The following is a 23,636-nucleotide window of genomic DNA, read 5'->3' on the forward strand; positions in this document are numbered from 1 at the left end:
TCACAGTCATCATCAGTTCGTACGTGTCTGAATAAAGTACAAGGGCAATCTTTTCTTTTCAATGTTTATTTATTTTGAGAGAGAGAGAGAGAGAGAGAGAGAGAGCACGTGTGGGAGGGGCAGAGAGAAGGGGAGAGAATCCCAAGCAGGCTCCGCACTGTCAGTGCGGAACCCAACGCGGGGCTCAAACTCACTAACTGTGAGATCACAACCTGAGCTGAAGTCAGAAGCTTGGCCGACCGAGCCACCCGGGCAGCCCCCCAAAAGGCAATCTTCTCAATAGCTTAACCTCCAGAAACCCACTGACTCAGTTTCCTGGAGCCCCAACATCACCCACCCTCTCCTCCGTAGGGATGTGGGGAATAAAGACAAGACAGAAATGCAAAAAACATTAAATTTCTTTATAACCTGCAGCCTCCTGAGGCAAGCAGAGTAGAACATTCCTCCAGGAACTCCCTACTGTCTTCATGTTACTGACTTACTAGAGGAAAAACCACCTCAGGGTGACAACAGCCAGGCCTCAGTTATCCTAGGAGTCCTCTTTACCATGTGAAACTCCTTCTGGAGGCTTCCTTTTGCCTTGACCTCCCCCAACTCTGTAGTGTGTAACCAGTCACTCCTCACAACCCTAGGGCAGCTCCTCCCGCCCACGGGCCCCGTCCCTGTGCTTTGATGAAATCACCTTTAAGCACCAAAGACACAAGAATTTTTTCTCGGCTATCGGCTCCAGACCCCCACCACGCCAAAACCGCATCAAATGCAACAGAATAGAGAGACCCTAACGGACCCGGCACAGAAGGACAGCTGCCAGCATGAGGCCGACGACAGTGCATGTCGGGGAGAAGAACTTTCCGGTAGGTTTTCAAACACGTGTTCACTAAGCGGTGCTCGGGTGATGGTTATCCACAGAAAGCCACATTAAATTGAGCCCTTCCGTTAAAAGCACACACAGGTCACTTTCGGTAGATGAATGACTCAAGTGTGAGGCAAAAACATTAAGTGTTTGGAAGATAACAAAACAGACTGTCTTCATGATTTCAAAGCAGGGGGCGATCTCTTAAATTTGCCTACGCTGAGTTGAAGTGGCAACATAAAAACCGGAAGAAGGCGTTTTTAACGTGCGTCAGAGAAAAGCAGTAAGAGCAAAAGCATGTGACAAACTGCCAGAAACCCTAGAAGAAAAAGCCCAACAACCCAAAGCCGCAAGCCACCAACCGACCCAGACCAAACCCGGAAAAGTGCTCCCTGGCTGGGCCTCGCCCACCGTCTCAGCACACGGTATCCTGGGTTTTTACGGGTCACTTAAACTCAAATGTGAACCTGTTTTGGAAGTCTCCGGGCACAAGGCCCTGTAGTAGGAGGTGACCTGGACAAAGGCGGAGAGATCTCAGCCTCTCGGCCCAGGAGCTCACACCGTAATGGGCAAGGCCAGTTGGAAATAGGGGCGGAATGGCAGATGGAGCCGGAAGGACACAGCGCTAGAAAGGCGGAGCGGGGAGCAGCGGGCCTCAACCGCAGGAGGAAGAGACAAAGAAACCTTGCCGGGGAAGGGGACCTTACCGGCACCACGAAGGGTGAGCCGACTTTAAATACGAGGCAGGATTAGGGAGAGATGAAAAACCAGAGCCGTGTGTGCTTGGTGGGTGGTGGGAGTCTCTCCAGAAGAGGAAACTGAGGCACGGGGACTCATTCGCCACCAGAGCTGTGGCCGATCCCTTTCCCAGCGGAAGACCCGCTAAGGCCGGCCGCAGCCTTGCAGGGAGACCTCCTGGAGCACCCCCACCCCCGCCCCGCCCATCAGTGCCGGATTTCTGCGTGATTCTTGGGCACCGCCACGAAGCGCAGCTTCCGGAGGAAAGGTGGCTTCTGCAGCATATGTTCGTCCCACAGGTACTCGGGGGACAGCACCTTGGTGGGCTTGTGGTAGAGCAGGTACCTGTTCAGGTGGCTCTCGTCGTGCCACACCGCCTCGATGCCGTGGGCCCGGTCGACCACCATGGCCTGGTGACAGGCCGACGTGAGCCGCAGAACCTCGGCCACCGACCCCCCGAAAAAGCCTCCCGCGTAGTAAAAGTCGCCCTCGTCCCTGGGGATGTGCGCCTGGGACTGCGGCCGGCGCTCGTAGGTGAAGGCCTCGCGGGCCGCCCCGTAGAAGCCGGGGTGCAGGGTGCCGAAGAGCGGGGACAGGATCTCCACGCCTACGTGGTCGCGGAACCTCATGTCCACGTCCACGCACACCAGATAGTCCACCTCGTGGAGGAAGCGCTGCCGGGAGAAGTTGCTGATCATCTCCATGCGGTGCATGGACACGTCCTGCCAGCGCGAGTAGTTCCGGACCTCCAGGACCACCACCTGCCTCCCTTCCCCGAGGGGCACGCGGGGCACATCCCCCGGCCGGTCGGTGAACACGTAGTAGGTGACCTTGTGTCCCACCATGAAGTGCTTCTCCGCCGTCTGCAGGAACAGCTCCAGGAAGACCACGTATCTAAGACCAACAAGCACCCCAGGAGAGACGGTGGGTGTTAAACACAATCAAACAGCAGCAGAAAAACAGACTTAGGCAAAACCAGCTTATAATACCATGGCCATCCCTTGAGGACATCATGCTAAGTGAAATAAGCCGATTGCAAAAGACAATCTACTTGACGGAGGTGCCCAGAAGAGGCCAGTTCATAGGAACAGACAGCAGAAGGGTGGTTGCCAGAGGCTGGGGGAGGGGGGAATGGGGAGCTAGTGTTCAGTGGGCACAGAATTTCAGGTTTGCATCTGAAGACGGGTGGTGGGGATGGCTGCCGCACAATGTGAGCACTTAACACCACCAAAACGCACGCTCACAAATAGTTAGGATGCTCAATGTTCTGTGCATTTTACCATGATTAAAAATCAAAAGATATGGGGCGCCTGAGTGGCTCAGTCGGTTGAGCGTCGGACTTCAGCTCAGGTCATGATCTCAGCTCGTGAGTTCGAGCCCCGCGCCGGGCTCTGTGCTGACAGGTCAGAGCCTGGAGCCTGCTTCCGAGTCTGTGTCTTCCGATTCTGTGTCTAATATTTTAAATTTTAAGATATTAAAAATTTTTTTAATTGAAAGATAAAAATAAAACCATAGCCAATCTACTAGACTAGCTAAAGACCATGTATCTCAACTGGATAGTAAAAGGAGGCCTTCAGACTGCTTGGGTATTGAGCAGATAGTCTCAACCACAGGTATTTTCTTAGTCCACAAGGCTGGCAAAAGTTCAAATGATAGATAATGTCCAGACGATGGATTTCTCCAACCCACGACCCTCAAATGGTTCCTTGTCCTTAAGAAGAACTAAAAACGAATTCAGGACACTACAGTGGTCCTCCAGACCCTACAAGACCCGCCTCCGATGTGGTCTCCTTCTCCTCTTGTCCACCTTTTTGTCCGGGCAGGCTGGCTACTTGATGTTCCCGACACAGGCCAGGCATGCTCCTCTGGGCCCTCATACTGCCTGTTCCCTGGGGCTGGGGCCCTGTTCCCTGCAGTGCTCGCCCCCTATAATAGCTTCCATTCCTTGACCAATGCCCAGAACTGCATATGCCTCATAGGTCTCCCTGCTAGCATCAACGCAGATGCATGAGGCGGTGGGGAGGGGGGGGGGGATGCTGCAGGCTATGCCCTTGAACGGGTGTACATTTTACAACGTGGAAATTATAACCCAATAAGAAAGAGCAAATAGATACACAAATAAATATGAAGATACATCCCTCTCCACCCCTTACCCAGCCTTAGGTATTCTTTTAGAGCCCCTATCACCACCTTGACATACTTTGTATTTGTGTTTTACTTCTTCTCCCGTCTTTTCCATCTTTACGTGTTCTTTCCGTCTAGAACGTAGCTCTGTGAAAGTAGGCCTTTGTCTGCTTGGGAAACTACCTTACCCCTATTGTGCACACGTCATAACTGCTCAGTAAAGGTCTTTTTTAACAGATGAGTAAGTGAATACGTCGGTGTGGCTGAGAGTGCGGGAAGGCAGGCACTCTCATGCACCCCTGGGTCAAGTAACCATTTGTATAACCCTTTCGGAGGGCATAGGAGAAAATACACTCAAACTTTAAATGTGTATATTCTTCCCCCGATTCCACTGCCCGGACCCTATGCCGCAGATCTAGTCGTATGTGAGTATACGGACCCAGGTATAAAAGTTCGCCGGCGACTCACGCCATCAGATGCTGGTGAGGCAGGTAGAGCAGCCGGAGCTTCCGTGTGTTGTGAGTGGGGGCGTGAAACCGGAAAAACGTGCGGCGTGGTTCTTTACGAAAGGAAAGCCGTCTCTCGCCCGAGACTGAGCGGTTCTACTCCTAGATGTTCAATGGAGAAAAGGTAGATTGCGTGTCCGCAAAAGGTCTGTCCAACATAATTCATAGTTACTTATAGTGTCCAAGCCCTGGAAACAGGAGTCCGTCAAGACGGAAAGTGCAGTAGGCAACTGTGGTGCGCCCATCCCACGGAACGCTAAGCAGCGAGAAAGGGCTACCGGTTCTCGCAAAATCACGGCTAAATCTCAAAATTACGATTCTCAGAAAAGGCAGCACAAAGCAGGATGTGCTTTAGGGCTCCAGGAGGCAAACATAATCTTAGAGTAGAAAAGAATCAGGACAAGCGACGCCGCAGGAGAGGCTGTAGGGGGAGGGGTTGGCCGGAAAGGGGCACGACGGAACGTTCTGGGGGTGATGGGAACACTGTATACGTAGAAAGAATTTTGGTTACACGACAATATGTATTCGCCAAAACCCAGGGAATTCGTGTATGTACATTTTGCCTGGGAAGAAGAAAAACCATAAACACATCTCAAGCTCCAGTTAATGACACGCACAGAGAAGTATTTAGGGCGAATGTGCTGATGTCCCAGATTTACCTTCACACATGGCAAAAGCAACTATGAATGGATAGATGGACAGAAGGATGACCAGACGAGTAGATTACTGATCACGCAAGTACAATAAAATGTTAATTGTGAAGCTTATGGACTTATGGGAAACCATAAAAACAAATAATATATGCATGATGGGAATCCCAGAGGGAGGAGAGAAAGAGAAATGGGCAGGAAATACATTTACAACAATAAGGGCTGAAAACTTCCCAAATGAGAGACCCGGACATCTGGATTCATGAGGCTCAAAGGACCCCAAATAGGTTGAATCTGAAAAGGGCTACGGAGAGATGCGTTATAATTAAGTTGTCAAAAGTCAAAGATAAGGAGGGTGCCTGGGTGGCTCAATGGGAAGAGCATGTGACACTTGAAACTGTGCAGGCCACGAGACAGAGGGATGATATAGTCAAAATGTTGAAAGAATACGACACCCAGCAAAGCTGGTTTCCAGAAATGAAGGAGAGAGAAAGTGTTCCCAAACAAAAGCTAAGGGGGTTCGTCACCAGTAGAGCCACCTTACAAGAAATACTACAGGGCATCACGCTCTTCCAGCAGAAGGAAGAAGATGCTGACTAATATGATAAAAACATTAATATATTGATAAAATCCACTGGTCATGGTAAACATACAGTCAAGGTCAGATGTTGTAATGGCGGTACATAAATCACTTACAACTCTAAGAGTTAAAAAAACAAACATAAAAAATCCAACCTTGAATACAGTAATCTGTTTATGTAAACAATATTTAAAAATATGTGAATTGTAGCACCAATCACCTAGAATGTGAGACAGAGAGAGAGAAGTAAAAGTATTGTTCATAGAAGCTATTGAAATTAAGTTGTTATCAGCGTAAAAGAGGTTGTTATAAACAGAAAATATTTTACGTAAGCCTTACTACCCACAGAGGGAAAATCTGTAGTGGATACACTACGAGGAATAGTAAAGGAGTCAAAGCTACCGGTGAAAAGTCATCCAGCCACAAAAGAAGGCAGCAAGAGAGGAAGCAAGCAACAGAGAGTCCACGGAACAGTCAGAAAACAATGAACAAAATGGCAACAGGAAGTCCTGACCTCTCAAGAATTACTTGAGACCTCTCAAGAATCACCTTTTGTAAAAGGTAAAAGGATTCTCCACTCAAAAGATGTCGAATGGCTACATGGATTAAAAAAAAGTTTTTCAAAGATCCAACAATAGTCTGCCTAAAAGAGACCTACTCTAACTTTAGAGACCAGACCAAGAGTGAAGGAATAGAAAAAGATATTTCAAGCAAACACTGACTGAAAGAAAGACGGGAAGATATATTTATATCACACAAAGTAGGCTTTAAGCTAAAAATGATCAAAGAAGACAAAGAAGGTTATTCTATAATGATAAAGGGGTCAATCCATTAAGAAGATATAACAATTGTAAACATTTATGCACCCAACAACATCAGAGCAGTTAAACACATAAAGCAAATACTAACAAAACTAAAAGGAGAGATAAACAGCAATATGATATTGATGGCTGACTTTAATAAGCCACTCTCAAAAATGGATAGGTCACCTAGACAGAGAATCGGTAAGGGAGCAGCATATTTGAACAAGACTATAGACCAAATGGACCTAACAGACAACATAGAACATTCCATCTAATAGTGGCAGGACATATGTTCTTCTCAAGGGCACATGGAACATTTGTTAGGATATCCTAACAAGGATAGACCATATGTTAGGCCACAAAAAAAATCTTAGCAAACTTAAGATTGAAATCATACAAAAGAAAATATTCAAATGGCCAACGGGTACATGAAAAGGTGCTTCACATTACTCATCGTCAGAGAAATACAAATCAAAACCATAATGAGGCATCCCTTCACACCCGTTAGAAGGCTCATCTCAGGAAGACAAGAGACACAAGTGCCCGAGAGCATGCGGAGAAAAGGGCACATTTGTGCACTGTAGGAAGATGGTAGGGAGGCCCCTGCAAAGTTAAAAACAGAATTACCCAGGGGCGCCTGGGTGGCTCGGTCGGTGAAGCGTCCGACTTCGGCTCAGGTCACGATCTCACGGTCCGTGAGTTCGAGCCCCGTGTCGGGCTCTGTGCCGACAGCTCAGAGCCCGGAGCCTGTTTCAGATTCTGTGTCTCCCTCTCTCTCTGCTCCTCCCGTTCATGCTCTGTCTCTCTCTGTCTCAAAAATAAATAAACGTTAAAAAAATTAAAAAAAAACAAAAAACAGAACTACCCTACAATCCAGCAATCCCACTTCTGGAGATGTAGAAAGAGATAGATGATAGAGATGGGGGTAAAGATAGGAAATTAAATCAGTATCTTTTTTAATTTTTTTTTTTTAATTTTTTTTCAACGTTTTTAATTTATTTTTGGGACAGAGAGAGACAGAGCATGAACGGGGGAGGGGCAGAGAGAGAGGGAGACGCAGAGTCGGAAACAGGCTCCAGGCTCCGAGCCATCAGCCCAGAGCCTGATGCGGGGCTTGAACTCACGGACCGCGAGATCGTGACCTGGCTGAAGTCGGACGCTTAACCGACTGCGCCACCCAGGCGCCCCAATAACTATTTTAGTTTTTTAAAAAATGTTTTATTTCGTTTTTGAGAAAAAGAGCACAAGCTGGGGAGGGGAAGAGAGAACGGGGGACAGAGGATCCGAAGGGGGCTCTGCACTGACAGACCCACAGCAGCAAGCCCAATGCGGGGCTCGAACTCACGAACTGTGAGATCATGACCTGAGCCAAAGTCAAACACTCAACTGACTGAGCCACACAGGCACCCCAATATCCTTTTTAAGGTTTTTTTTAAGAGGGAGAGGGAGAGGGAGAGGGAGAGGAAGAGAGAGAGACAGAGAGACAGAGAGAGACAGAGAGAGAGAGAGAGACAACCCCAAGCAGGCTCCACACTCACACTCAGCTCAGAGCCTAATGAGGGGCTCCATCCCATGACCCTGGGACACTCACCAATCATTTTAGGTGATTGATGCTCAATGGACTGAGCCACCCAGGTGCCCCTAAATCAGTATCTTGAAGAGATACCTGCCCTCCCACGTTCACTGCAGCAGTATTTACAACAGCCTAGACAGAGAAACAACCCAAGTGTCCACCAACAGATGGCTGGATAAAGAAAGTGTGAGATATATATATATTACTCAGCAAGGAAGAAAAAGAAAGAAAGAAAGAAAAGAAGGAAGGAATCCTGCTATTTGCAACAACACGGTTGACACTCGAAGCCATTATGTAAGTGAAATAAGTCAGAGAGAGACAGATAAGTACTGTGTGATCCCACTTATATGTGGAGTCTTTAAATAACAAAAACAAAAACAAAAACCCCGAATCCATAGAAACAGACAATAAGTGGTTACCAGGGGCAAGAGGTGCAGGACTGGGGAAAGCGGTGAAGGTGGTCGAAAGGTACGGATTTCCAGACATAAGATAAATCAGCTGTGGGAACGGAGCGCACAGCATGGCCACTGCAGCTGACATACCGTATCGCATATTTGAAAGTTGCCGAGAGTAGGTCCTCCTGGGGTGATCGTTTCACGACACATACACACATCAGACGATTATGTTGTACACTTTACATCGAGACGATGTTACATATTGATTATATCCCAATAAAACCAGGCAAAGTGAGAAGGGGAAAAACAAGAACGTTAGTGGCGGAGTCCGGGTGGTGGGCAGACACACGTTCACTGTGACGTTTTCGCAACTCGGCCGCGCAAGTGAAAAGTTTCGCGATGCAAGGTTGTCTTCAAGGGTGCTGCCTGAGGCAGCTCTCCGGAACGGTCAGCTCAAGCGGGAAATGCAGTGGCTCTGGAGTAAGAGTGGGCAGCCGTTCGAAAGAATGAGGAAGGTCCGCGTGTGCCGACGTGCAAAGGCGCCCGACACGTACCGGCGAAGGTGCCGGATGTGAAACACGAGCCGGTTTCCAAAGCAAACAAGCTAACCCCAAAGCCGTAAATGCAGCTTGGAGGCTTCGGGTCCGACTCCACCGCATAGTAAGCCTGCTCCGGCTAACTGGGACGCCAAGCCTCAGTCGGCCTCCCAGGGGAACGCATCGGGGCGGCCGAGCACCTGCTCCCGGGCTTGGGTCACAGGGTTGGTCCCGCTAAGTGGTCAGCAGTGGCTGCCAGGCCTCTGAATGGTTGATACGGTCACTTCTGGAGCAGATGACTCTCAGGTGTGGGGCTGCTATTTTGAGCAGGGGTGTGCCTGGTGGCCCGTGCAAATCCCACCAGGTTCACCTGCCCACAAAGCCACCCACGCCTCCCCCTCCCCCTGTGAGCACCCCATCCTGGCAAAGAGAGACACCTGGTGAGGAGTGCCCCCTACCTGGGGCTTGGCTTCCTGGTTTAGCCTGGGCACGTGTCCTTCTCCGCACAGCTGCCAAGATCTTACCTACCTATTTTTTTCTTTAAGTTTATTTATTTTGAGAGAGAGAGAGAGCAGGGGAGGGCCAGAGAGAGAGGGAGAGAGAGAATCCCAAGCAGGCTCCACACTATCAGGGCAGAGCCCAGCTCGGAGCTCAGACCCAGGTGCTGTGAGATCATGACCTGAGCCAAAGAGTCAGACACTTAACCGGCTGAGCCACCCAGGCATCCCAGATCTCACTTACTTTCTGATGGCAAAAACGGTCAGTCCAACGGTGGTGTTTTCGAATTGTGCGTCCAGAATGGCAGAATCAAAGACCCCGTCCCAGATGACAGGAGCAAACCAGGGGGTCATGACCAGCACGTCTGCCCTCCTAGAGGGAACAGGTCACAGTGCGTTAGAGCAGGGCATGGAAAGGTGGGCCAGGGAAGGAAGGACCAAAGGTCCACAGTCCGCGAGCAGCGCAGTTAGACGCAGCCGGGATTCCAGACTCCCAATCCAGTGCTCTCTGCCTCACAAGCTCCGCCCCTGAGCCCTGACCCTGCCATTCCCTCACTGCCCCGCGTGGAGTGTCTCCTGAGCACTGCCGAGTACTGGGTCCCACAGGACACTCCTTCTGGGAGGCCCCCAACCCCATTTCCGAGAAGGAGCTGCATCTCAGTGAGAGCAATAGCCAAGCCCTTTCCCAGCAATAGGGACTTGGCCGTAAGAAACATATATTCAGTCTTTGACCCCAGATCCTGACACGGGGCTCCTAAACCCCTTGGAACTTCCTGGGTGATAGGGACACCTTCTGTTTTAATGAGGTGACCCGGGGCGGGCTCCTGGATGGCTCGGGATGGGGACTGGCCACCGGAAAGACCACGCCGTGGTCAGAAGCGTGACACTGCAGCCCCAGCCCCCATCCTCCCGGCAGGTGCGTGTGTGAGGGAGCCTCCACCAGATCCTGACGACGGGGTCCGAGAGGGCACGGAGGCTCCCTGGCCTCCCCGCGTCGCCCCCTGGGGACCTGTGCCCCTGGCTGCTCCCGCGCCCTTGGTGATACGCCGAGACTCTAGAGTAGACGGTCTTCTTGGGTTCTGGAGCCACTCTAGAAAGTCATGGAGCCCGAGGAGGGGCCGGTGGGAGCCCTGAGCTACAGCCGGTCAGTCAAAAGCACAGGTGACAACCTAGAACTTGCGACTGGCACGTGGGGGGCGGGGGGCGGCTGTGGGAGTGAGCCCCCGCCGTGGGGGCTGCTGACTGGGGGGAGCGGCGGCATCGTTCCCTGTGGGAAACCTACCTGTTTGCTGGGAGTAGGGGGTAACACGGGTTTTCTTCAGGGACAAAGCTAGGCCTCCAGCCCCCTCCCATCTCAAGGGCTTCCCCTCCCCCCAGTGTCGCCCCACAGAACGTTCTCTGTCCCTTCTCCACCCTAGCCCACACGGACGCCTCTCTCCTCTCCTCCCATCCTGTCTCACGAGTGCCCGTTCACTCGTGGCTTCTCGGGACACGGCTCCAGGACCCACGAGAACAGGCTCACGCCAGCCCGTCCCTCCACATGGGCTGTGTCCAACAGAGATTTGTAATTTAAAATTGTTCTAGTAAGCACACAAAGGTAAAAGTGACCAGGTGAGGGGCACCTGGGTGGCTCAGTCGGTTGAGCGTCCAACTTCAGCTCAGGTCATGATCTCATGGTTTGTGAGTTTGAGCCCCGAGTCAGGCTCTGTGCTGATGGCTCAGAGCCTGGATCCTGCTTCTGATCCTGTGTCTCCCTCTGCCCCTCCCCCACTCATGCTCTGTCTCAGAAATGAACAAAAAAAAAAGTGACCAGGTAAAGTTACAATTAATCTGGTGTATGTTGTTTAACCCGCAACGTCCAAAACACCATCCTTTCAATGCGTGATCGGTTTTTAAAATAAGAGACTTCGTATTTTTGAGATATTTTAAATGGAGTGCTTCGGACCTGGTGTGTGTGTGTGTGTGTGTGTGTGTGTGTGTGTGTGTGTGTCCTCCCCAGGGACAGCCCTCTCATTCCAGGGAGGTCATGTGTCAGGTTGTCACGGCCTCCGGGTGGCTCTAAGGACTCAAGGAGGCGTGGGTACTGGTGTCAGAAAAGACAGTGCGCACTCGCAGCTCTCCCGGCAGGGAGGTCGCCCGGCCTGGGCTCGGAACCCGACCGCGCCCTCGCCGGTCGCACAGCCTCAGGCAAGTACCCTCACTTCTCTGGGCCTCAGTTTCCCTGCTTGTAAAGCGAGGGCTGACCAGCGTGGCCTCAGGGCGACCTTCCTGTCTGAGGCCACAGGGACAGGCTGCCAGCGCCATCTGGGGCAGAACAGCCAGGCGGTGCGGGCTGAGGAGGCCGGGCGCCTGCACCGGGGGAACCCAGCCCGGACCTGTCCTGCGTCCCCAGGAAGAGATGAGAGAGGGTTCCGTGCCTTCTGTGGACACCCATGCTCCCCAGGCCCGGGAGTTGGAGGCGCCTTCCCTGGCACCCTCGCCCGGGACCAGACCCATTGGCAATGAGCCCAGCCCCCTCTCACGGCAAGAGAAGGAAAAGAAAAGGCTAGGACAGGTGGCAGTGAGGGCGAGGAGAACTCGAGGCGGGCCGGTGGCCACGGCAGGGATGTGCTAACTTACGCAGGCTGCAGGAGCTGGGCCTTGGGGTAAACCATCCTGCAGAGAAGACACGCGTCAGGGAGGAGGACGGTTGCATCCAGAAGCATCTCGGAGCCAGGCAGTCTACGCCCACAGCTGCAAGGTGCCGTCCTCCCCGTCTAGATGGCCAGCTGTGCCAGGAGCACCACAGGACTGCCAGCCTGCCCGCCTGCCTTCCTTCCTTCCTTCCTCCTTCCTTCTTTCCTCTCTCCTGCTCCCCCTCCGTCCCTCCTTCCTTTCTTCCTCTTGTCCACTAGTCACTTGTCCACTCACTAGACAGACAGCGGTCAAGCGTGCCCACCCAGCCCCAGGGGACGCCACATGCTTCCCAGTGATAAACCGATGAGGCTAAAAGCCAAGCAGAGGAAAGGGGGTCACCCCTCAAGGTCCAGCCCCCATGCCGCGCCCACCTCCATGCCCTCCCCGGGCCACATCATCCTCAGGTGTTAGCTGAGCTGAGGGCTGAGAAGCCGGGGCCGAGTGTGCCACGGGCATGACACTGAGCAGCCCCACGGCTGGAGGTCAAGTGGAAACCCCCTGTGACTCCCATCATCTAACGTCTCCTCCTGTTCTCCTGTGCCCCCATCACCCTCCTCTCCCCCATCACCCTCCTCTCCCCCGGGAATCAGGCCTTGGACTGGGTGGGGGTGAGGAAGGGGATAGGGAGGCACATGTTGACTTGCTCGGAAAGAGGCACAGAAACACCCGAAGAGGTGGTCCCCATACCTGGGGACTTCAGGGACTCTGCAGGTGTCCGGAGGGCAGTCCCTTTCACTGAGGGAGGGAAACAGAGAGCACTCAGCCCAGGGCCGGGTCCTGGGGGAAGCGCTCCCATGCCGGCGGGCAGGTCTCCTCCAGGGCTGGCCACGTCATGGCCCCTGAGGAGAAAGTTCCCGTGTGACGCCGAGCCTGGGCCAGGGGAGCGGAGCGGGGGTCTGAAGCAGGGCCGAGAAGCCCTGGACACGCTGACCGTGTCTGGGAGCATGGTGCACGGCTTCACCCGCAGGGCGTGACCACGGCCTCGGGAGAAACTGCCCCCCCAACACACACACACACCTGGGAAGGAGGAGCAGAGACCAGGAGGCAGGAGCCGTGGCTGCCCCTGTGGGTCCTGGAATCCCCAGGAGAGCTCTGGCAAGGCCCCCCTCACCCTGTCAGCCCCGGGAGCCCCGCTCCCCGCCCCTCACCTGCACTGCTTTGTCTCCAGCAGCATCCCCTCCGGGACCACACGGCGGCCATCCTGGCTGAGGGAGGAAAGGTTCCATGGACTCACTTCGTGAAAAGTAGCAATTGCCAACAAAGAGCCGTGCCCTCGAGAGGGGGGCGCCCCAGGCCAGGATTAGGTGTGCATCCCCCCTCCCCACCGACCCCTGGGGACCCCCGCCAGGTCTGGGGGTGGGGGGAGGGGAGACAGGCCCTCTGGATGGAGTTCAGTGGGGCCGACAAAGGCCAGTCTTTATGAGGGAGGAGGAAGGAGTGGAAGTCACTACCTCGATGGCAGGCTCTCCTGTTGGCCCTGCAGGGGACGGCCCTCAGTGCTGGAGAGAAAAGTGACACCAGCTGAGCCCACCATCCGCCTGGCCATCCGACCAGCATGTGTGGGTCCCCCAAGCTGGACGGAGAGAGAACTGGGGTCGGGCCACGCCCTGGGGGCTCGTGACGCGTCCCGGTTGGGAGCTGTCACCTTATCTGTTCACAGGTCGCCAGAGAGGCCAGCTCTGGAAGGAATGAGCTCTGAGAGGACACTGAGCCTCGACCTGTCTGGGCCCTGACGGGGTCAGAGGGCCCCCACCCCTGCTCGGCCCTGTCGAAGCGGCTGAAGGGACCCCGGAACCCATACCAGGCGCTATCCCTCCCAGAATCCCGGCCTTGCCGCACAGCCCGCTGGGCAGTGCGTGAACTCTGTAAACGTGTTCTCTCCAGCACAACCTAGAACTTTCTCTGCCTTGTCCTTTGTCAAGGTTTGAGAAAACACGGTGGAGGGAGGGACTCGGGAGTCACACTGGGAACCGAGGGTCTCTGGTTAGAAGTACCTCCAATTCAGTACATATGTATATTTCTATTTCTGCTCTAGATCTTTCTAGAAGGAACCGCCCTGAATCCAAAGACGCCGCCATTACCTTCGAGACTCTTCTATCTGCCTCCGTCCGGGAATCAGCCTGAAGACATTGCTGGGGGACAAACAAGAGTGTGAAACTGAGTCTTGGCCGGGTGGGAGGACCGACAGGATGGGGGTTCGAGGCTGAGACTTTAACACACATATTCTCACCCTTTTGGCCTCTGGCTCCTGAGAAAATGGACGTGGGGCCCGACCAGAGCCCTTCTGGCCCCATCCCCACTCCTGCTGGTCATCTGGACCATTGTGACGCAATCCCATCACCACAGTAACCAACAGCAGGGCCGAGGACCGCGGCATCCCGTTCACCTGAGGAGTCATTTCTAGATGCAATTCCAGGCCCCTGCACAGTGCTGAGCACTTCGGAGGCGTGTGTATGTAGAAAGCTCTCTTTCTAACAAGCGCCCCAGGTGACCTGCGGACACTCTCAAGTCTGGAGTCACGCCTCCTTTCTATGTTCCTTTCTGCTTATTTCTCTCTCTCTCTTTTATTTTTCTTTAGAGATAGAGAGAGTGCATGAGTCAGGGAGAGGGGTGGGGGGGGGGGAGAGAGAGACAGAGAGAGAGACAGAGGGAGAGAATCCCAAGCAGGATCCACGCTCAGTGTGGAGCCTGATCCCACAACCCCCGCCCGGCTCATGACCTGAGCTAAAACGAAGAGTCAGACACTCAATCCACTGAGCCACCCAGGCGCCCCCCCTCTTCTATTTTCTTTTTTGTTTTGTTTTGTTTTGTTTTGTGAGAGAGAGAGAGAGAGAGAGAGACACCGATGTCAGCCTGCATCCAAATCACCTAGGGGGCCTGTTAAAACACAGAAGGGAGCCGGGGGCGCCTGGGTGGCTCAGTCGCTTAAGCACCGACTCTTGATTTCTGCTCAGGTCATGATCTCACGATTCGCGAGTTCGAGCCCCACGGTGGGCTCTGTGCTGACAGTGTGGAGCCTGCTTGAGATTCTCTCTCTCCTTTGCTGCCCCTCCTCTCTCTCTCAAAATAAATAAATATTTTACAAGGAAGCTTAATGTAATAATCAGGTGAATCTTTTGGGTACTAAACATTTACCAGTCTAAAAAAATTAAAAAGGAATCCAAGGTGTGTCGAAATGAGGGAGAAAAGAAGAAAAAACAAGATCTAAACACGGGATAATGCAGAGGAAGGAGGCGCTGGATGAATAACCCAAAAGAACCATGGCATCTCGATGGAGAAAAGAGGCCAGACCCCAGACCCCAGACCCCAGACCCCTTGGGCTGCCACCCTGGGAACCTTGCTGTAACACACGTTGTGAACTTCCGTGAGTCCGAGCGGGGTGAGGGGCTTCAGAACTGGGACCCAGCGGGGAGCGGCAGGGCACGGGGACAGGTGTCTCCAAAAAGCTGAAGGCATGACACCGAAGGGGCCACACGCTCTCAGCGCTCCCTGGGGTCCTTACGCTACAAGGAAGAATATTCTCGTGCAGTTCAAGGGCACATTCTAAGAATCAGACATCGGGACAGGCCGCTCGCAGAGGACGGAGTTCTGCTGCCGTATAAAGTTCAGGTGGGGCCTTGATCACCTGCCGGACAGGCTGTGGAGCCAGCTCAGCCCCCTGACCCGCAGCAGGACACAGGCAAGCTCTGAAGTGGACACCAGGCCCCGGGAGGACAGCACAGCAATTCAGGAGGTCCCTGTGCTGGTCTACAACCCCCACGCGGTGGGCAGGGGCCACCTGGACGAGTACAACTGCCCCCACCAGCACTGTTCCATCGGTCGCTTTCCATTGTCGCTGAGACCAGACTGGCCCTTCAAAGCCCTGGCCAGTGTCCACCTCTGGCAGATCAAGGGGTGTCTTCGTCCTGGGAGATCCGGGAAAGCCTGTCCCCACTCTCATGGCAGCCTATCACCTGTGTATTCCCCCCACCAGATCGGACACTGCTCATGACAAGGAGCTGTCCCATTGACAGTGACATCCTGGCACACACACACACACACACACACACACACACACACACCAATACCAGGCTCAGTAAACGCCTCTCCAGGGGAATGTGTTGACGTGTCCGACAGAGTGAGGGCACCGTTTTCCAGAGCACGCGCTGGCTGGACCCGCAGCCCTGAGATGAGATGCTGGCCCCAGGTCGACTCGCCCTCAGGGGCCCGGGAAGTGGGTTTGGAAGGGTTTGCGTCCTGGCCTTGCCACTTCCTACCTTATAACCCGCGTCTCACCTTAACCTCTGGAGCCTCACCTTCCTCGGGTGTGAAACGGGAACAATAATGCAGATCTTACAGGTTGTTGAGAGAATGTACAAGAATGTCCATCAAGCATTTCGCTCGGTGCCCAGCACAGGATACACATCCAGTAAGTGTGAGCTCCTAACAGATTACTTTACGGAAGTCATCAGTGAAAACGCGTACAGCTCTCAAGGTTAACCACTACGTGAAAATGCCTTCCTCTGGTCTCGACTGCACATGTGAACATTCAGTTTCCACCTCAAAGTTGAGGCTAGGGGCAGTTTCACCAGTGCACTGAAAAGGATCCACTAGATTCTTTTTTTTTAAGGGAAGGCAATTTTACTAAGTTGGTTTGGAAACATAAACTTTACTGTTTGTTTTAAACAAATGAAAGGCAGTAAAAAAAAAAAAAAAAGGTGCTATCTGTTTTCGGTAAATGCATTTAAAGCACAGTGTGAGCTCTACGTAACCGGTGTTTCTAACAGGCTGTAAAACACTGCCTTCGGAAGCCCTCTGCCCCCCACCTCACCCCAGGGAACCTATAAATGCCGACAACTCATCAGGGAGCAGAGCCGAGCGCTGGCTGGGAGTCTGCGTCCCTGCCAAGTGGTCACCTGACGCAGAAAACACCACCGTGTTCCCTCGGTTTCCTTATCTGCAAAATGACAGCGACCGTGTGGGTAACACCTTCTCCGGGACCACGGCTGTGGGCCAAAACCCTGACCGGTTTCATGAATTAAAGTCAAATTAGCTATACTAAACCCCAGCCCACCACAGGGACCCCAGGGACGTCCCCAGACTCTCACCTGTAGAAGCCCAGACACGCAGCCAAGAGCAGGAGCCCGCACAGCCAGAAGCTGGCACTCCTTCCCCAGAAGCCTGCGGAGAGGAAGCCTGGGTTATTCCGGGGCCAGTTCACCCGAATCACCTTGTTGGGGCCCACACTGGGCACTGGGCACTGGGCACTGGGCACTGGGCAGGGAGGGGCTTCTGTGGGCTCCAGCTGAAAGCCCTCTCCCTCTTGTGTGCCCTCAGGGAAGGAGGGTTACACCTCTCCTGGAGGCATGACCCACTGAGCCTTGCCCTGCAGCCCCTGGGCACCCGCCCTGGTGCCCCTCCTTGTTGACAAGCCCCCGGGGACGCGGGTCCACTCTTCACACTTCAGAGGCTGGGGCGCACCGCAGCCATTACCCCACAGGCAGAGTGTGAAGGACAAGGCCCAGGAGGGCTGTGACAGACGACGGTGCACCAACCCTCTCACCGAGGGGACCCCGCACCCCACGGGCACCTCGCAGCACAGCTACATACAATAATACATCATGGTGGGAGAGCCCATACAGGGGTGTGGCACCCCGGGAAAGGGGCACGTTGGAAGGAAGACATACGGCGTGCATCAGTTAAATCTTAGCTGAAGGTGGTGGGTACAGCAGGACCCACCACTGATAAAGAGCCTCCTCCCCCGAGCCACCCACCGCTGGGTTTTACGACGCCCAAGCCCGATGTCCCAGCGGCGAGAACCTCATTGATCACAAATGTGTTGGGGGGGTCCCAAGTGCTGGACTGAGAAAACCACCAAACAAACAAAACATGCACATGTACACCTGGGTGCAGCCCAGACACTGTTACCAAAGGGTTTCACTGGGTCTCAGAGGGATACGTCCGTTTCCTCTGGGTGTGAAAATGTGAAAAGCCACATGTATCCAAATGTGCAATCCCAGAGGTGTGTGCAAAAATAAAGAGTAGCTTCTTTGGCCTCGGATTAGGCAAAGTTTTTTTTTTTTTTTTAATGTTTATTTATTTATTCTAAGAGGGGGGAGCACGAGTAGGGGAGGGCAGACAGAGAGGGAGACAGAATCCCAAGTAGGCTCCAGGCTCTGAGCTGTCAGCCCAGAGCCTGACGTGGGGGCTGGAACTCACAAGCTGTGAGATCATGACCTGAGCTGAAGTCGATGCTTAACCGACTGAGCCACCCAGGTGCCCCTAAAGGCACAGTTTAAATATGTGTAGTTATAGGTCAATTATCCTGGAGCTGGTTTAAAAAAAAAAAAAAAGCAAGGCACAGTGAGATACCATTTCCCACCACCAGAGGGCGATAACACACCGCGTCTGCCGGCTGCTCTCAAGGCAGGGGGTGTGGGGAGACGGCAGGTAGGGACATCACCTGAGAAGGTGAAAATTGGTTCTTGGGGATGCAAAAAAAAAAAAAAGACAAAAAAACCCCACCACCTTAGACATTAATTATTTGTGGCCTTCCAAAGCTTAACTTTACCCGCCAAAATCTTACCCCTTAGTATTTTTCTCTTTAGGGACATTTTTTTGTTTTTAAAGTAGGCCCTATGCCACATGTGGGGCTTGAACTCAAGACCCCGCGATCAAGAGTCACGTGCTCTGCTGACCCAGCCAGCCAGGTGCCCCCTCTCTTTGGAGGCAATTTAAATTCAATTTTATTTCCCTCCTTATACTGCTATAACTGGGGAGGGGTGAGGTTCAGAAACACCACTGTAGGGGGTGGGAAGGGGAGGGAGTCCATGGGAAGGGACATCTGGCAGTGTTTACCCAGAGTCAGACTCACTCAGCATGTGATCGGGCAAACCCACTTCTGGGGATCTCTACCACAGAGACACCTGCCCACGCGTAAAATGACTGTTATTCACGAAGGCTTTGTCTGTAACAGCAGGAGCCTGGAAAGGACCCCAGTGTCCATGGCTAGGGACTCAAGTCCACTTCTGCGTGACCAACAAAGGGGATGCTGTGCAGCTCTGAGAGAGAGTAGGGGCACGCTTAGCACAGGTTTAAAGCAAGGTACGGAACAGCGAAGACAATACTCTACCTTTTGTATGTTGTTCACGCTTCCCTAAAAAACCTAAAAGGCTGCGCGGGGAATGACTAAAAACGGTTACATACAGGGAGCGGGAGGCTGGCAGAGGGGCCAGCAAAGGTCAGGCACCAGTCACACTTCTCCATCACGTCGAGGGATCGTTTTTAGCTTTGAACCATGCAAGGCTACTGCCCGCTCCAAATAATAAAATTAGATAAACCCATAAATAAACCAGAATAAGACAGAGATGCTGCATTTTCAGTCTTGGAGAGGGTCAGGCCCTTTCTAAGTCTGGGCACAGATTTCTTCTTAATAGCCCTAAATGAAGACAAATAAATATGATCCGGTGAAAATAAAATTTTCACGCACAGTTGAAAAGACAACCATAAACGCAATCAAAGAAACATTTTTTTTTAAAGTTTGGAACTCATATCATAAACCCCCAAGCCCTTTGATAATAGCTCCTAGGATCTAATAAATAAGAACAACTACTGAATGGGTTTTTTTTTTTTAAATTTTTTATCTTTAATCTCTAAACCCAATGTGGGACTCAAATTTGCAACCCCCAGATCAAGAGTCGCACGCTCCACGGACTGGACCAAGCCAGCCAGGCGCCCATGAACTGTTTTTTCTTTGGTTTGTTTTAATGTTTATTTATTTTGAGAGAGAGAGAGAGGGGGAAGGAGGGGGGGAGGGAGGGGGAGAGAGAGAGAGAGAGAGAGAGAGAGAGAGAGAGAGAGAGAGAGAAGGATGGAGGGAGGGAGAGAGAACCCCAAGCAAGCTCTGTGATGTCAGCACAGAGCCCGGAGTGGGGGTCAATCCACGAACGAACATGAGATCATGACCTGAGAGCTCCACCAACCGAGCCAGCCAGGCGCCCTGCCCACCAAGGGCAAAGGGTCTTGGGTGACAACTCAGGCCGCAGGCATTCGACCTCGCTACGGTGACCGCCGCGCAAGAAAGATTGAACTGAAGAGGCCAGATTTGCCCCATCAGGTGCGCCACGGGGCAGTGGCTGGGCTGACCCAGGCGAGCTGGGAGACCCCGCCCCAATCAGAGCAGGGCTTGGGTGAGAGGGATCCTGCACAGCACGGGGAACATATGGTGTGCGTGCGTCATGCATGTTCTCCCTGGACACTCCCTTCCTGGGGCCCTCCCAGTGCTCCCCTGCCCTGGAGAGATTGAATCATCCTGTCCCCATACCCTCCGTCCCTCCTCCCCTTCTCTCCTCCCCCTCCCCAACCAGCCTTCACCCCAGCCACCCACCGGGACCCCTGCAGCCCTAACCCCGCACCCTCTCCTCCGCCCTCAGTCCACTTGCCCCATCAACGTGGCTGAACTCTGCTCCCTCTGGTCTGTCTGCTGGCGACACCCGCCCAGCCACCTCTGTACCTCCTCCTGGGGGGAGGGGGCGCCACAGACACTGGAGGCTCCAGGCGTGGTCCCAGCCTTTCTTCTGCCCCCACCGTGCACCATGGGAGCATGAACTATGACATCTACCCTGCCATCCCCTCCGGTCATTCTCCAGCCTTTACCTTCTGTCGACCCCTGGACCTGGGGACCTAAGCACTCGTGGACCCTCCCCACTGAAGGCACACCAGCCCTCTCACAGCCAAACAGGACCCTGGGTCCCCGTCACCCAGGCCCCCCGCGGGGCACACTTCCCACGTCGTGGCCAGGCACCAGAGCGCACGGACAGATCAGAGGCGTCTTCCCACCCCAACTCAACGCACCAGCACACCGTGTCAGTCACACCTTCAGAGTGTGGTCTTGGGTGCGGCTGCCGGGGGCAGAAAGCTCGGCAGTTCCTCAGAATGTACACAGAACTGCCGCGTGGTCCGGCAATCCCACTGCTGGGTCTGCACATGCTCATGGCAGCAGTGGTCCCAGAAAGTGGGAGTAACTCGTGTCCAACAACGAATGAAGGAATAAGGGAAGTGCGGTCTGTCCACACCGTGGAATATCACTCAGCTCGTGCCTTCGCGGCCGTGGGATTCCGCTGGCTCCAGGAGCTGTCCTTCCCACCAGCCACCACCCACCCAGGGTCTCTGCTCTGGGCATGGAGAGCAGACACACTTTAGAACCAGGGCACAAGTCAACCGTGGATGCCCAGTGCACCCCTCCCAGCTAGCTGGGGACAGGGTTTCTTGAGGGAGCCCTGCTCCCAGTCTGGCTGCCTCTTATCAACAAAAGAATGTTGATGACCACACTATTGTCTTTGCCTTCCTCTTCTGGAAAAACATGTGCCCTCCTGCCCAGGCTGAGCCCTGTCTCCCTAAGGGGCTGAAGAAGCCCCTTCCCACTCTGTCTCCTCCCAGATGCCCCCAGGCCCCCCCCCCCCCGCATGCCCCCACCCCAGCCAGGCCCAGTCCCAGGAGGCAGGACGGAATGGAGGGAGGAATCTAGGGCTGTGTCCTGATCTCCCCGGACCTTCCCAGCGTCTCTCCAGGGCCGCTTCGTCCTGCTCTCAGGGGAGATGGCTGAGCAGAGACCCGGGGGCCTTCCTAGAGGCCTCCGGGTCACCTACCTTTATCCCCTGGTCGGAGAAGGGGAGACCGCAGGGCCTGCGGTTCGACCCCAGCTGTGGAGGGTACCTAGGAGATCTGGACCCACACAGCCCATTTTCACGTCCCAGCTTTGGGCACAGGCTTTGGACTGCCGTTCTGGAACTTTCACTGAGGCCACACTGTGTGCCAGGCTCTTGCAAAGGGCCACAGATGAGAAGGTGAATAAACAATGCCAGGTCCCGGGCGTTAGGAAATGTGCACAAACCAGGATCACGTCCTCTCCATCCTGGTCACCGAGGACAGGCAGCAGGGCACAGGGTGGCCCCGGCGGGAGCTCTGAGCTGGCGGGCCTGCTGTGTGGTTTGCGTCAAAGCCCCCGTGTCGGGGGGAGGCGGGGGGGGGGGGGTGGGTGTCCGACGACTCCCGATGCCCAGAGCTCTGCCTGCCCACGGGGCTAGGGTTTCTCCACCTACACTCAGCCACGGGGGCTGGGCCAGGGGCTGCAGTCCCGCTAACAAGCAAGAACCTGAGTTGCCGTGTTGAATTGTTTCCCGGCAGCTGCAGAGATGGCGGGAAGAGAGGGCCGAGGGCCGGACAGAAGCTTCCCTCTCTCGGCCAGACATGCAGAGAGCACCCTGTGGGCAAATATGCAGCAGACCCCAGCATCCTGGCCGGGCTTGGGGTGGGGGCTGGGCCAGGAAGGGGCCTTCCTCCTGGCTCTCCAGGCCCCTCCCCTCTCCCCTCTCTCCTTTCCTGTCCTTAAACCCCAGCCTTGTAGTATGACCTTGGGCCAGCTACAGGCAGCATTAGTGATATCAGGGACCCGGCCTGCACCCACGGGAGGTGGCCCTCCCCTCAGCCTATTTCCTCTGTCCCTCCTTTTCTCTGTCTCCTTTGTCCTGGTCCCCCAGCAGGGGAGCCGGCTCCCCTACCCCAAGCACTGGCTGTGTCTGAGCTCTGAGCTCCTGAGAGTCTCCTACAGGCTTCACGGCAGGAGGAAATTCCCTCATCGACCGCCCGCTCCAGCCTCTGGGGCCTGGACTAGCAGAGAAAGGAGAGAGCCCAGGAGAGGGCACAGGGACAGGAGGGCTGGGCAGGGAGCTTTTCATGGCAAATCAAGATATCTCCCCCAAGTCTGCCCTCCACACTAAGTGCTCTGGCCACATTCTGCTGCACTCTCCTGGGCGTCAGCATCATCCCTGCCCAAGACTACCCCCACGCCCGCACACATGAGCAAATGCAGCTCCCAGACCCTCCCTGCCCCCACGGCACCCAGCCACCCCCCCCTCCCCGCCGCCGGCCCTCAGCCCGACCCGACCTCTGGCTCCAGGTGGCCGGAAGCCCAGCGGAGATGGGCAGGGCCCCGTGTGGGTAACCGCTGCCCCATCCCGGAGCCCTTGCTCCTCTCCACTCACCTCTGGGGTCCATGGCTCCTCTGAGGACCCGAGGCCAGGTGGGTAGGAGGCGGAGGGCGCCCTGGCAGAACTGCAAGCACAGCTCAGGACTCAGGCTCAGAGCCAGACCAGCCCGGGTAACAAAGTCCGGCTCCCGCCTGGGCCCAACCCCACCTGTCCCTTCTGGGTGGGAGGAACCTGGCAGGGGTGGCCAGCTTCGGTCAGCCCCGTGACGAGAACCAGACTTTTCGGCCAGGTGCCCGCGGCCAATTCTCCCAACCTCACACCGCAGAGGGGCCCAGCTGGCAGTTTCCCTTGATCTCGGGGCCAAGCCCGCCTGCATTTCGGCCTCCAAGCCCTGGGAGATTTGGCCCCTGCTCACGTCTCCAGCTCCCACTCCCCCGGCCCTCCCCGAGCTCTCGAGCTCTCGGCCTCTCCTCACCCGTGTCCCATCGTGGGGAGCTGCCCTGCTCCTGGCGCATCGCCGGCCCGAGTTCCACGCAGCCCCGGGGGCTCGGACACTTTCTGGGCCTTACTGTTTTCTCCAGAGGAAAGGCCGCAGAGGTTTCAGACACGCTGGGATAAAGATGGGCTTCGGTGAAAGCCTCCGAGAGGGCGTCACCGGCGTGCAGGGACACCAGGGACACCACTCAGGGACTGAGCGCAGCGCGCTGCGGAGCTGGGAACAGGCAGAGCACCGCCGTC

At 54.6% G+C, this 23,636-nt stretch overlaps 1 protein-coding gene across 2 annotated transcripts; it reads right to left on the reverse strand.

Moving 5' to 3' along the window:
- Window positions 1–387: 387 nt before the first annotated feature.
- On the reverse strand, window positions 388–23,303 carry LOC131491082 (histo-blood group ABO system transferase 2-like). Of its 2 annotated transcripts, XM_058693583.1 has the most exons (9): window positions 22,953–23,302; window positions 17,019–17,091; window positions 14,013–14,063; window positions 13,383–13,433; window positions 13,080–13,136; window positions 12,619–12,666; window positions 11,875–11,910; window positions 9,500–9,628; window positions 388–2,485 (listed from the first exon to the last, which is right to left on the reverse strand). In XM_058693583.1, exons 1-9 carry the CDS (start codon window positions 23,272–23,274, stop codon window positions 1,798–1,800), a joined length of 1,455 nt encoding a protein of 484 aa, XP_058549566.1. In that variant the 5' UTR covers window positions 23,275–23,302; the 3' UTR covers window positions 388–1,797. The 2 variants fall into 2 exon arrangements, with proteins under 2 accessions (XP_058549566.1, XP_058549567.1); XM_058693584.1 differs by lacking the exon at window positions 13,080–13,136 and having other exon boundaries at window positions 13,383–13,430; window positions 22,953–23,303.
- Window positions 23,304–23,636: the final 333 nt, after the last annotated feature.

This window comes from Neofelis nebulosa, chromosome 12, assembly GCF_028018385.1.
Source record: "Neofelis nebulosa isolate mNeoNeb1 chromosome 12, mNeoNeb1.pri, whole genome shotgun sequence".
NCBI lineage: Eukaryota > Metazoa > Chordata > Mammalia > Carnivora > Felidae > Neofelis > Neofelis nebulosa.